Below are 12,342 nucleotides of genomic sequence, written 5' to 3' on the forward strand. Positions count from 1 at the left end.
TCGGGGTGAATCTTAAATTTGAGAAATTCAGGCAAAGGCGTCTCCAGATGGAAAAGCTGGTGCCCTTCTAGAAAGGAAACACATTCCTGCTTGGATGCTGTCCTATAAAAGAAGTTGTGAAATGTTCTGTGTCTTCATTAAGATAATAGCAATGAAACCAGGTGTGGTGGCGGTGCCTGGAAGCCCAGCACTCTGGGAGGCTGAGGCAGGAAGATCAGAAGTTCAGACTCTTGAGAATCCTCAAAAGGCTAAAAGTAGACAGGCGTGGTGGAGCGTGCCTCTAATCCCAGCAGTCAGAAGGCTGAGGCAGGAGGATCGCTGGGAGTTCAAGTCCAGCCTGGGCTACACAGTGAGTTCCAGGTCAGTCTCGACTACATAGTGAGACCCTGTCTCAAAAAACAAACAAAAAGAGTGAAAGATGAATCCACTGACAAAGCTGCTGGAAAGACAATGCCCCATGCCCGGGACGCACCCATTCCCACTGGGAAATTATGCAGACAGGCAGGACTTCTCAAATCAGTTTGGCAGTACAGACCCAGAGCCCTAAAACATTTATATTCTCTCCCCTAATAATTATACACCCCGGAGTTTAGCCTAGGGAGATCACCCAAATGCACTGGGAAAGTGTTAGTCAGAAAGATGTTCGCTGCTTTTAATAAAACAAGAGATGATTTCTCTTCTACTGTTAATAAAAACTTGAGGCTGGAGGTGGAGCTCAGGACAGAGCACTGTTCCAGCACCGTGCAAGGCTCCCGTGTGATCCCCAGCACTAAAGCATTGAATGCAAAAAGGGGTAGACATTCAAAGTAACTGCACTCGTAATTGTAGTACAGATGGAAGCACACGGTGGCCCACATCTGTAATTTCAGAGCTCAGAAGGCTGAGGCAGGAGAGTGAGTTCAAGGCCAGCCTTATGAACAAGAACCTCGCCCCAGCACAACAGCAGATACCAGGTATGCTGAGATCTGGGATTCGGTTTGAGTCATGGGTTCACCCTGGTGTCTGGGGGACGCGGGTGCCTATCACAGAGCGAGACCTGTCTGCTGAACAATCAACAATGGCCCTCCATTGTAACATGATGAATCAGGCTCGGCAGCCTTGAAGGATGAGTATAATTTCACCACGTCAGGCAGGGAAGGGCTTCAGGTTAGACTGGCAGGCTGACTGTGAGGTCTGGCTCCACTTGCTGACCCAACTAAAATCCCTGGGAATGGATAAAATCCATGTGGACAGGGCAAGAAGGAGACTACAGCAGCAAAATGTTGGAGTGTGAAAGACACAAGGAAAAGTCTGGTTTCCCAGAGGGAGGCCGGGAGTCCAGCAGATCACACATCAGAAGCCTGGAAGGTCACAGAGCCAGGGCACCGGGGATCAGAAGCCAGCGGGGCTGCTTAGTTCCTCCCTCCTCTTCCCATCTGCTCCGGGCCAGCCAGCTCCCCTTGGGCCCAGGAGAGACTGGAGGTTTAATCTGAAGGACGCATCCCAAGGGACTGAGCCAGAGACCCCAAGCAGGACTGAGGGTGAGTTAATACTCGGAAATCCTCCGTCAGGAGGTTAACTGAGCCCCTGTCCTCCACACATCTTCCAGGGGACAAGCAGCTTCACCCTCTGGACAGCAAAGTGAAGCATCCACTCTGAGGAAGAAACCACCCAGGTGAAAAGACCTACAGGGACCCACACCTGGTTTCCTCCAGTGAAAGAGCCAATTCCCCACCTGATTATTCTAGATTTCCATGTAAGACCCACCAGGACAAGCCTTCTTACCACACACACACACACACACACACACACACACACACACACACAGAGTCATTTCCTTCATCTTAACCATGAACAACTACCAAGAATCACCGAACATTCGAGGAGAAATTCTGACATAAAAGATGCAGGCAACACCCTGGGAGGCTGAGGCAGAAGGATAGAAAGTTTAAGCCCAGCCTTGGCAACCCAGCAACTAGCAAGACCCTGTATCTAGTTGAAAAATAAGAATGAGCGAGGTAACTCAAGGCGAAGGCCCTGGGTCCAATCTCTAGTACAAAAAAGGAAAAAGGAAAACATGGAGAAAGTAAAACACAAACAGGACAAATAGGACTCAAAGGAAACTGAGATGACAATAAATACAGGACTGTCAGAGCCACGAGTAAAAGGCTGAGAGACATGAGGGAAAGCATAACCATTTTAAAACAGGAACAAAGAGGGCCGGGGATTTAGCTCAGTGGTTTTGCTGCCTGCCTTGCAAGCGTAAGGTTCTGAGTTTGATCCCCGGTACCAGGAAAAAAAAAAAAGCAGGAACAAATGACTGTTGAAAAATATTCAGAACTCTGGAATGTTAAAAATCCAGAAGGTTTTTTTAAACTCTTAAATAATAGGCTTCCATGGCAAAGTTAGGGAAATCTCTCCAAAAGTAGAAAAAAACACAACTTAGATGAAAGGAAAGGAAAAAGAGTTCCAGAAAAAAAAAAATGAAGGGAGAGAATCACAGCAAAAGGCAGTTGGCCAGAAAGGAAGGCCTGGCGTCCCTGTGCTGGCAGGTCCTGCTGGTGTCTGAGCCGATGGATGGAGACCTAGCTGAGTCACTGTCCCGCACACAGTGCCCCAGCCTGCCAGAGAGAGAACTCAGAGCCTCCAGCGACAGAGTGGAAACATGATGGCACAAAGGTTGTACAGCTTCTCATAGCAGCACCAGATGCCAAGATGCTGGAAACAACACCCTAAATCCGGAGGGGAAACCATGGCCTGCCTAGAATTTCATACCCAGCCAAACTATCTCGAACAGGGTCAAGACCTTTCAGACATGAAAGATCTCGAACAAGTCGATCCCTGTGAATCTTTTCTTGGAAAACTGCTAGAGGGTGTGTTCCGCTAAAGAGGCAGAGATCCAAAAAGCAATGGGAAAAAGAAGTGAAGCCCAGGATGAGGGCAGAGGGTTCCAGGATGACAGGTAGACTGCAGGTCCAGCGAGCATCCAGGACAGATGGAGCAGGAGACAGAGGGCTACGCGAGGGGCCTCTTCAAGAAGCCTAAGCAATGGGCCACTCAGTGTGTTAATTCACTGAGAGAAGGTGTACAGCGGGGACAATGGCTCACTCCTGTAACCCTCGCCACTCAGGAAGCTGAGGCAGGAGGATTGCAAGTTCACCGCCAGCCTGGCCAACTTAGTGAGCTCCTATCTGAAAATAAAAAACTAAAAAGGGTGATAGGTGTGTCTCAGTGATCTGCACTTGCCTAGCATGCATAAGGCCCTGAATTCAATCCTTAATGCTGTACCACAGAGGAAAAAAAAAGAGGAGCCAGTCATGCTGGTGCAGCCCTGTAATCCCAGCACTCAAGAGGATGAGGCAGAAGGATCACAAGTTCAAGGCCAGCCTGGGCTACATGGTGAGACTTGGTCTCAGAGACGCGGGGGGAAGGGGGGGAACGTACTCAACAGTAGTGAATTAGGAAATAAATGATAGGTACACAGAAAATCTAAGCAAATTGAAAAAGAGATATTTATTCCAAGGAAACCTGATTTAAGTGTGACAATATGGAAGCAGTCAGTAATGTAAACACTACACATTGCTCTAACCAAAAATATGAGCATTTAAGTATATGGGAAGAAGAGAAAGAAGGCAGAACTGAGGAGGGACGGCGCTGTATATAGGAGGTCAAAATGCTCATCCTTCAGAGCAAGAGGATAAGCTATTAAAAACTACAACGTAAGCCAGGCATGGTGGCACACACCTGCCATCCCAGCACTCAGGAGGCTGAGGCAGGAGGATCACCAAGAGTTTGAAATACAATTGAAAAAGGCAGAAAAGGTAGTGTGAGCCCATTATGTAGAAATAAGGAGGTGAAGACCAAAAAAAACAGCTTGAGTTAAAAGGGAAACAAGGAGTGAGACCTGGCTTGGAGATGGGTCTTTCTACACACACACACACACACAGAGGCACAAAGGTTCTGATATTCTACAGACACAATGTTGTTGTGTTTTATATCTTTGTGTGTGTGTGTGTGTGTGTGTGTGTGCTGGGGACTGAACTCTTTATTTCAAGTTTTAAAATACAGAAGGCATCCAGGAAGAAGGGACAGTGCCCGAGAGGTGTGGGCCACACAGTCAGCTGAGAAGGGCTGACCATTGTCCCCTCTCCTCCTGACCCTGGCCCGGACCACAGTCTGGTTAGCGGGGTCCCTGGGCAGACACAGGATGCCTCAGTCATGGCAGGCTGTGCCGGGTCCAGCAGACAGGGGCAGGGGTGTCCTAGGGGACAGCACAGGGCCATGTGAAGAGGGAGATGCAGGTCAGGAGGAGCAGACCTCCGAGCTCTTCTGAGACTGTTTCTGTCTGCTGCACCCCAGCTTTTGGGGTCTCCCCACCGCCCCACCCCACCTCAGTTCGAGGATGAGACACACAGATCCATTTGCATCAACCAGAAGCAGCTTTATTAGCCCGGCACCGGGGGGGGGGGAGGTCAGCGGGGCTGCGTGGGGATCGAGGTCCACACCAGGCGAGGGCAGCAGGCGGCGGCTCAGTTCTGGGAGCTCTGGGAATGGCTGAAGCTGGCCGAGCTCTGCTCTTTGAGGATGGGCTTGGGCTGGCGTGAGGATGAGGAGAAGACTGTGGAGAGAGGAGGGAGGTGAGCAGGGCTCTGGGCAGAGCAGCTGTCCCCACCCCGCGGGGAGGCAGACGCTCACCTTCCCGCGAAGCGTAGGCCTGGCCTCCGGAGATGCTGCGGGGAGAAGGGATGCGTTAGGGGTGCGGGAGCTGCACTCCATCTCGCAGCGCAGCTGGGCCAGCTGGGCCTCCACGCTGCCGATCATCTCCTGGATCTGTGACAGCTGCAGGCAGTAGCGGCCTTTGGTCTCCTCCAGGCTGTTCTCCAGGGACGCTTTCTGTGCGCAGGGACAGAGGGAGGTCAGAGGAGGCAGTCAGCCGGCCCCCTGGAGGATTCCCCGCTAAGAACATGGGGAGAGGGGCTCCTCCATCGGGCCTCCGTTTGCCCACCTCTGCGCGGGTCTGCTGTCCCTCTGGCCCCACTTCCAGGGACAGGGGCTTTTCCGGGACTCCCTACCATGCTGAGCTGGGACTGCAGCTCGATCTCCAGACCCTGAAACACCCTGCGGAGCTCCGAGATCTCGCTGCGGCCGCTCTGGATGAGCTCGCTGCTGGAGGCCACTTCTTTGTTCAGCTCCTCGGTCTGGAGCAGGAGAGAGGAGCGTGAGGACCCCCGAGCCTCCCTGGGCAGCCTTCCCGGGGTGTGAGGCCCAGGCCCCACCTTGCTCAGGAACCAGGCCTCGGCCTCCCTGCGGTTCTTCTCCGCCATCTGCTCGTACTGGTCGCGCATCTCGTTCAGGATGCGGCTCAGGTCCACGCCGGGGGCCGCGTCCACCTCCACGTTGACGTCCCCGCCAGTCCGGCCGCGCAGGGCCAGCATCTCCTGGGAAGGGACGGGGGGCAGTCAGAAGGGTGAACCCCTCTTCCGGCACGGGGGGATGTGGTGACTCCTCCAAGCCAGCCTGGACCCCCAAAGCCAGCAGCTCCCCACCTCCTCGTGGTTCTTCCTCAGGAAGGCCAGCTCCTCCTTCAGGCCCTCGATCTGCATCTCCAGGTCGGCCCTGGCCAGGGTCAGCTCGTCCAGCACCCTGCGCAGCCCGTTGATGTCGGCCTCCACTGTCTGCCGCAGGTTCAGCTCATGCTCGTACCTGGGACAGAGTCAGAGCCTCAGCCTGGTCCTCGCCGTGCCCAAGGAAAGACAGCCCCGCTGGCCCTCGGTCCCCACCCTCTGTCTCTGCCCAGCACGAGGGCCTCTCACTTGTTCTTGAAGTCGTCGGCGGCCAGCCTGGCATTGTCCGTCTTCAGGATGGACTGGGCATTCTCCATGGTGGCCATGACAATCTGCAATGGGACAAAAGGACAGGGGTTACCAAGGACCCTGCGGCTCCAGGGCAAAGATGGGTGGAGAGGGGGCAAGGAGCGCCCAGACCTGGAGGGCGCCCAGCCGGCCAGCCAGGTCCACACTTTCTGGGAGGCTAAGACGCCCTGTCCCCCACGTCCCCACCACCCACCCCGGTCCATGGCTGCCAAGCTGAGTGCCGTACAGTGAGGTTCGGGGTTCCTGCCCCAGAACTGACATGGGGTGCTAGAGCGGGGCCCCTGGCTCCTCCCCAAAGGCACCTCGGTCTCCCTGTCTGTAAGACAGAATTGCTGCAAGAGGTCCCTGGGGCCTCTGCAGCACAGCTGCCCACCTTGCTCTTCAGGTCCTCGATGGTCTTGAAGTAGGGGCTGTAGTCTTTGGTCTCAGCCGGCCGCTGCCTCTGGTACCAGTCGCGGATCTTCACCTCCAGGTCGGCGTTGGCCGCCTCCAGGGCGCGCACCTTGTCCAGGTAGGAGGCCAGGCGGTCGTTGAGGTTCTGCATGGTCACCTTCTCGTTGCCAGAGAGGAGCACATCACCACCGCCAAAGCCACCTCCAAGACCACCATAGCCACCACCGAAGACGCCACCAAAGCCACCAGCAAGGCCACCGCCAAGGCCACCACCATATCCTCCGCCAAAGCCGCTGTTGCTGCTAAAGCCTCCGGCAGCGCCTCCCCCCATCCCGCAGGCTCCCCGGGAGGAGAAGCGAGAGGAGACCGACAGCCCCCCGTAGGTGCTGGGGCCGAGGCAGGAAGAGACACGGCCGGAGCCGCCCAGGCCGCAGGAGCCCTTCGTGGAACTGGAGGAGGTGAGCTGGCGGCTGCAGGTGGTCATGGTGCCCGGCACGGGGGTGAGGCTGTGACAGCGGTCGAGTGGCAGAGAGAGAGGAGGCGCTGGGAGCTGAGACGGTGCCGCCCGCCCGGTCCTTTATATGCAGCTGCAGGGTGGGGCCCCTGATGCTGACTGCAGGCCCCGATTTCATCACTCCACCCTGACCAACTTCCCACTCTGGATTATTCAGCCCAGGGCCGACTCCTGAGCTCTGTATGCTTCTCCAGGTCCCACCCAGCTCCAGGGATGGGGCCGAAAGCAAAGCACGCGCACCGGCATGGGTGACTCAGGCTGGGCGGCTGGATCAGCTCAGTTCCTGGAGCCCAAGGGGACAGCGGGGCCTTGCGAAGCCAGCAGCGTCCCCAGGCAGTGAGTCAGCCGTCAGCAGGCCCGGCAGTGCCCTCCTCTGGAGCTGGGGCTGGGCTCTCAAGTGTGCCCCGTTCCTGTGACCCCAGGGCTCCCCCTTCTCTCCCTGGGCCTGGGTCCCTTCCTTCAAGGGTGACCAGGGTGGCAGGAAGATCCAGAGTCCTTTCTCAGTCTAAAATCCAAAGCCCCTTTTCCCTGTGGGTCCAAACCTGGGCCCAGGGCGGCCCCCAAGCTGCCCCGCGGGGTCCAGCAGTGGTGTGGGTCGTGGAAACAGCAGCCCCCATGGGCCAGGCCACCCCTGCGGCTCCTGGGCCTCAGCTGTCTGATGTGGCCAAGGGGAGGACTCAACACACCCATCCCATGGGACCAAGAAGGGGGACCTGGCTCAGCAGCCCCTCCCCCTGCTCCACCCTCTGGCCCCCCAATCAGGGCCCCGCACTCCTTCCAGCTGAGGAGCACCCCACGCCTGCAGGTGTTGAGGGAGAAAACCCTGTCCCACTACAGGTGACGCCGGCATGGCCATAGTGGGCTTCCCAGCTGCTCTCGTCCAGGCCGACCTGGCTCCGCCCCTGTCATCGGGGAGGGGCTGCAGCTCTGACCCCAGCAGCACCAGCGCGTGGCAGAGTCCTGGACACCACATGTGGCGAGGTCCTTGAGGGGCGCGTGACTCCCGGCCCAGCAGCCTTCCCGTCATGTCATCCTGCATGGCTCTCCCACGCCTGCCACATGTCCGTCCTTTCCTCCCGCCCTCCGTTCCAGAGACCGAACCCAGGTCCTCATGTGTCCTATGCACGCCCCTTTCTTGACCGTTGGATTAGCCCTGCAAATGAGGACGAGGGAACCAGAGAGGGGCAGCCAGCACCCAAAGCCACAGGTGGCAGAGCTGCGCTGGAGCCCAGCTGCCCTCGCGGCTCCCATGATGCCTTGCAGGTGGAGGTCGCTACCCCTGCTGCCCCCTCCCTGCTCCATCTGGTGCAGCTCTGCCCACCGTGGCTGAGCTCTGCCCTGCACTTTGGCCCAGCCCTCAGGACCGAGGGACAGAGGAGATCAGGGACTGGGACCCAAAGACAGAGGCCCCACGGCAGGAAGGAGATGGCCCTCAAGGTCCCCCAGGCTCTCCAAGGCCAAGGCAGATGGCGCAGGATTCCCCAGGGTGAAGGGACAGTGGAGACGCAAGCCTAGCTCCGACCGCCAAGCCAGGTCGGCAGACATGCCCTGGGGCCTCCAGGCAGTCTCCATCCTGAGCCTCCACGTACACACACTCACACTCACACACACTAACCCCGACCGAGGCCACACACAGGCCAGCCCCAAGGTCTCCCCCAGCACCCAGGCCTCACCCCCACCGACCCCCCTCTGCAGCCACAAAGGAGGGGGTGACAGGGCGGGTATCTGGCTTCAGAACTCGTCGTTTGGTCCCAGAGAAACCACGGCCAGGAGCACTGCACACCTACAGGGAAGCCTGGGAGCCTGCACCCCTTCCTGCGGAGGGGTCTGCAAGAAACGCAGGAGCTGCCCAGCCCTGGGAGGACCTGAGCCAGCTGCCCAGGGAGAGCCACTCCCTCCACGCCAACGGTGTGCGCCACTGCCAGGGTGGCCAGGCCAGGACCACCGAGCAGGGTGTCGGGGGCGCAGGGCACAGGCGCCAGCCCGCTTTCCTCTCCTTCACCCACCCCTTCTCAGAGTGAAGTCGCCCGCTCTCGAGCCGGCTGGGAAACGCTCTTGGCCAATGCTGCCGCGGCCCGGAGTGTGACTGATCATCCCTGCTCCGTGTCAGCGTCCCTGAGACAAGCCCAGTCACGGGCTGTTTTACAAGCTCTCCCGGGATCCCCAGGCCAGCAGGCAGGAGGCAGGCCCAGCAGCGGGGGCTGGGGTGCGGCGTGTGGAAGGGACAGAGGGGCCGCAGAGCCATGGAGGAGAGGGAGGCCACCGCGCGGAGCAGGGACAGGGCAGCCCTGCCTCACGGGCAGCTTAGAGGGTCAGAGAGGAAAGGGGTAAAGGTGCCAGCAGACTAGGGCCACGACTGCCTGCATTCAGCAGGTGGCCACAGACCCCGCCAGGGGCCAGGCTCTCAGCTTCAGGGACGAGGCAGGGAAGCCGACTCTGGAGGGGAGCTGCTCCGCAGGACCCTGCTGCGCCTGGCCAGGCCATGAAGGGGCACAGGGACCGCGGGGAAACGGGGCCCGGTCGGGGGTGAACAGTGCCAGTGCATGGTCCACTGAGTGCCCTGGGCCAAGGCCTGCATCCTCCCCTCCTCCTCCTCCTCCTCCTGCTCCTCCTCCTCCTCCTGAACTCAGGGTGACCCAGACCCAGAGCCATGCAGAGGACATGCACTGCATCACCCTGCCAGGGGGTCAGCAGGTAGCAGGAGCATCCCAGAGTGGTCACTGCTGGCCAGCCCAGCACCTGCCCTGGGGATCCGTGTGTGTCCCTCACAGGACAGGGGTGACAGGGCTTCGAGGCCATCACAGCTCTGGCCAGGCCGACGGGTGCAGGTGAGTGGTGAGCCTGTCCATGGGGTCCACCTGCTGGGTCCCCATCCTGAGTCCCAGCCTGGGGACCCCTTCAGGGTGGTGGACAACAACAGTGCCAGAGAGCAGCGCAGGGCGGACAGGAGCTGGCGCCTCGTGGGGTCCACCCCACCGGCTCCACCCCGTCACCCAGGCTGAGGGACGACGGTGAGTCGCCGTTCCACAGAGCCTCAGTGTCCCCTCCGCTCCGCAAGGCTCCTCTCCCGACCTCTCACTTCCGGCCTGCAGTTCCCAGCAGTGAGCTCATCGCCTCAGGGCCGGTTCTGCCGGTCGGGCAGACTCCCTCCTCTCCCCTGTCCCCATGCAACAGTTCCAGCAGCTGAGGGACTCTGCGGCAGTGCCTGAGTCCCTGTGGCGCAGGCAGGGGGCTCCCATCACCCCAGTTTCATCCTGCAGCTTCCAGGACCCGAGAATGACTGAGCCCCCCGAGGCGGGACCCTCGCCCGCGTTCCCAAGGCTCATGTCGGCCTCCGCTGGGCCCAGGTCCCCATGCTCGAGGCCTGGAGTTCCCGCTGCTCGCTGCAGCCCTGCTTTCACCCCACACCACCTCCAGGCCTCGGGAAAAAGCCCAGTGGGGCCTAATGCGGAATGGCAACACCTCAGACTTGCAGTGCACTGGGGCGAAAACACCCCTCTTCTGAACCCTCCTGCCCAGGTCCCAGAGAGATGGGCAGGAAGAAAGGACAGCCGCCCTGGAGGCTTCCGGATTTACTCGAAGGAAAAAGCCAGGCCTGGGCTCCTCCCTGACTCATCACCCACAGCTGCCAAGCACTAACTGAAAGCCTAAGCCTGACCCTACCCGTGACCCATAACCCCTTAACCGGACCCTAAAACCTCAGCCCTGAACCCTAACCCTGTCCCTAGCCCTAAGCATTACCCCGAACCCTAACCCTAACACTAAGCCTAACACTTAACCCGACACCTAACACCTAACCCCTAACTCTACCCTTAGCCCCTGACCCTAACATCCAGACTGACCCTAACCCTAACCCTAATCCTAACAGGACCCCTAACTCTACACACCCATCATGCATAGCCCTAAACCTAACCCCCAACCCCAACTCTAACCCTAGCACCAGAATGAACCCGGAATGCTGCTCCCGTCGACAGAGACAGCGCCTCTGCCCCTCGCCCGGATTCACGTCACACCGTGTTCCCCACGCCGTGCCTACCCAGCTAGGGGCCCAAGGGAGCCCGAGGACCACTGCCCCAGGCACAGCCCCCCCAACCATTTCAGCGGCAGTCCTGAGAGGCCCCCTTTCTCCCAGGAGCACCGACCTCCCCAGAGCCCCACTTGGTTTCCTGGGACCAGCACAGAAGCCGGGACCCCACTTCTCAGACAGCCTCCCCCACCGGCCCCTCCTCCTGCCTGGGGAGGGGCAGCTACAGGATGAGTCACCCCTGGGATTCAGGCTGGCGCCCCGGCTCTTCCTGTCCATGTATGGAAGAGAAATCAGGCATCGTGGGGAGGGAAGGGACCTCAGGATGCCTAGTTGTGGAGCGGCTTCTAGGACTAGGGGAGGCCCCGGGACACCGAACATTGTGTCCCCATGGGGGGAAGCCCAGAGACCCCACAGCTCTCCCGTCCTCTTCACCTTGTCTAAAGCAGCCCTGACCCCCACGTGGACCACAGTGGGCGTCCACAGACCAGCCCCGCCTTCCTTCCCTGCTCGGTGGCCGGGAACAACACACATTTTGCATCTGAGCCAATAAGCTTTATTGTGCCGGGTGGGGGGCATGGGGAAGGGACGGATGCCGGGGTGGGGTCCACAGAGGCCGCGGGACAGGGGGCTGGGGCTGCATCCCTGCCTCAGGGGCGGGGCCAGTGGGAGAAGCCCGGCCTCAGCGCGTGGTCTGGTGCACCTGCTCCCGGGAGGAGATGACCTTGCCATCCTGCACCTCTTCCACGATGGTACGCACCTGGCGGGTGGTCACAGCTGCAGGAGGGACAGAGGGGACCCCAGGGTTGGCCACACACGCCCCTCCTGCCTTCCCTTGGCCCCTGTGTCTCAGCCCGCTGGTGTCCCGCATGGGTCCCCTTGCCCGGAGTGGATCCCTGTGCAGTCCCCAGGGCCCGGACCACGCTCCTCTCCCCTGCCAGCCCAGATCTCACGGTGAAACCAGGTCCCTTCAGCCCCATTTGACGAGGAACCCCAGGGATCTGGAGGTCAAGGACCATGGCCCATCTCCTCCCAGCGGGAACCCAAGACAGGGCTGGTCCTCCACCTGCAGGGTCCCAAGTGCACCAGCCATGGGTGGTGTCCCCTTCTCAGTAGGTGAGTGTTGGGGGCCGGGACCACGTCTCCCACAGAGGCCCATGCCCTGCCCACCTCATCAGGACCACCTCTCCCTCTGTCCTTAGGCTGCGCGTCGCCCCAGCCCTAGTGATCCATCCCGCCCGTGAGGACCAGCATCACTCCCCGGAACCCCTTGGGGACCCCCCACCCCAGACCACAGGCGAGTTTCCTGCCCAGCGCTCCCCTGGCCCTCAGCCCCGAGGTCCTTACGTTCTTTGGGCTTGTACTGAGTCAGGCTGCGGGAGAAGAACAGAAAGAGGTGGTCAGGTGTGGGTCTGAGAGCCCCTGGCCCACACCAGCGGCCCCCAGACCCCACTCACTGGGCGTCCTCGCCCTCCAGCAGGCGGCGGTAGGTGGCGATCTCCTGCTCCAGCCGCGTCTTCACGTCCAGCAGGATCTTGTACTCCTGGCTCTGCTGCTCC

At 59.5% G+C, this 12,342-nt stretch overlaps 2 protein-coding genes across 2 annotated transcripts in view; both read right to left on the reverse strand.

Moving 5' to 3' along the window:
- Positions 1-4,448: 4,448 nt before the first annotated feature.
- On the reverse strand, positions 4,449-6,729 carry Krt16 (keratin 16). The gene is given in 8 exon segments (XM_033763045.1): positions 4,449-4,597; positions 4,675-4,728; positions 4,731-4,872; positions 5,052-5,177; positions 5,256-5,417; positions 5,526-5,682; positions 5,793-5,875; positions 6,226-6,729. Coding segments are annotated over 8 exon segments (1,317 nt in total). The 3' UTR covers positions 4,449-4,508.
- A 4,601-nt stretch (positions 6,730-11,330) lies between these two features.
- Positions 11,331-12,342, reverse strand: part of Krt17 (keratin 17) — a 4,494-nt gene continuing 3,482 nt past the window's right edge. Inside the window, exons 8-10 of the mRNA XM_010635546.1 lie at positions 12,241-12,317; positions 12,131-12,156; positions 11,331-11,560 (exon numbers count right to left, since the gene is read on the reverse strand). Coding sequence (XP_010633848.1) covers positions 11,466-11,560; positions 12,131-12,156; positions 12,241-12,317 — 198 coding nt within the window. The 3' untranslated portion in view covers positions 11,331-11,465. The remainder of the gene's footprint in view (positions 11,561-12,130; positions 12,157-12,240; positions 12,318-12,342) is intronic.

The sequence above is a fragment of the Fukomys damarensis genome, unplaced genomic scaffold (assembly GCF_012274545.1).
Source record: "Fukomys damarensis isolate Sample0158 unplaced genomic scaffold, DMR_v1.0_HiC HiC_scaffold_13, whole genome shotgun sequence".
Lineage (NCBI taxonomy): Eukaryota > Metazoa > Chordata > Mammalia > Rodentia > Bathyergidae > Fukomys > Fukomys damarensis.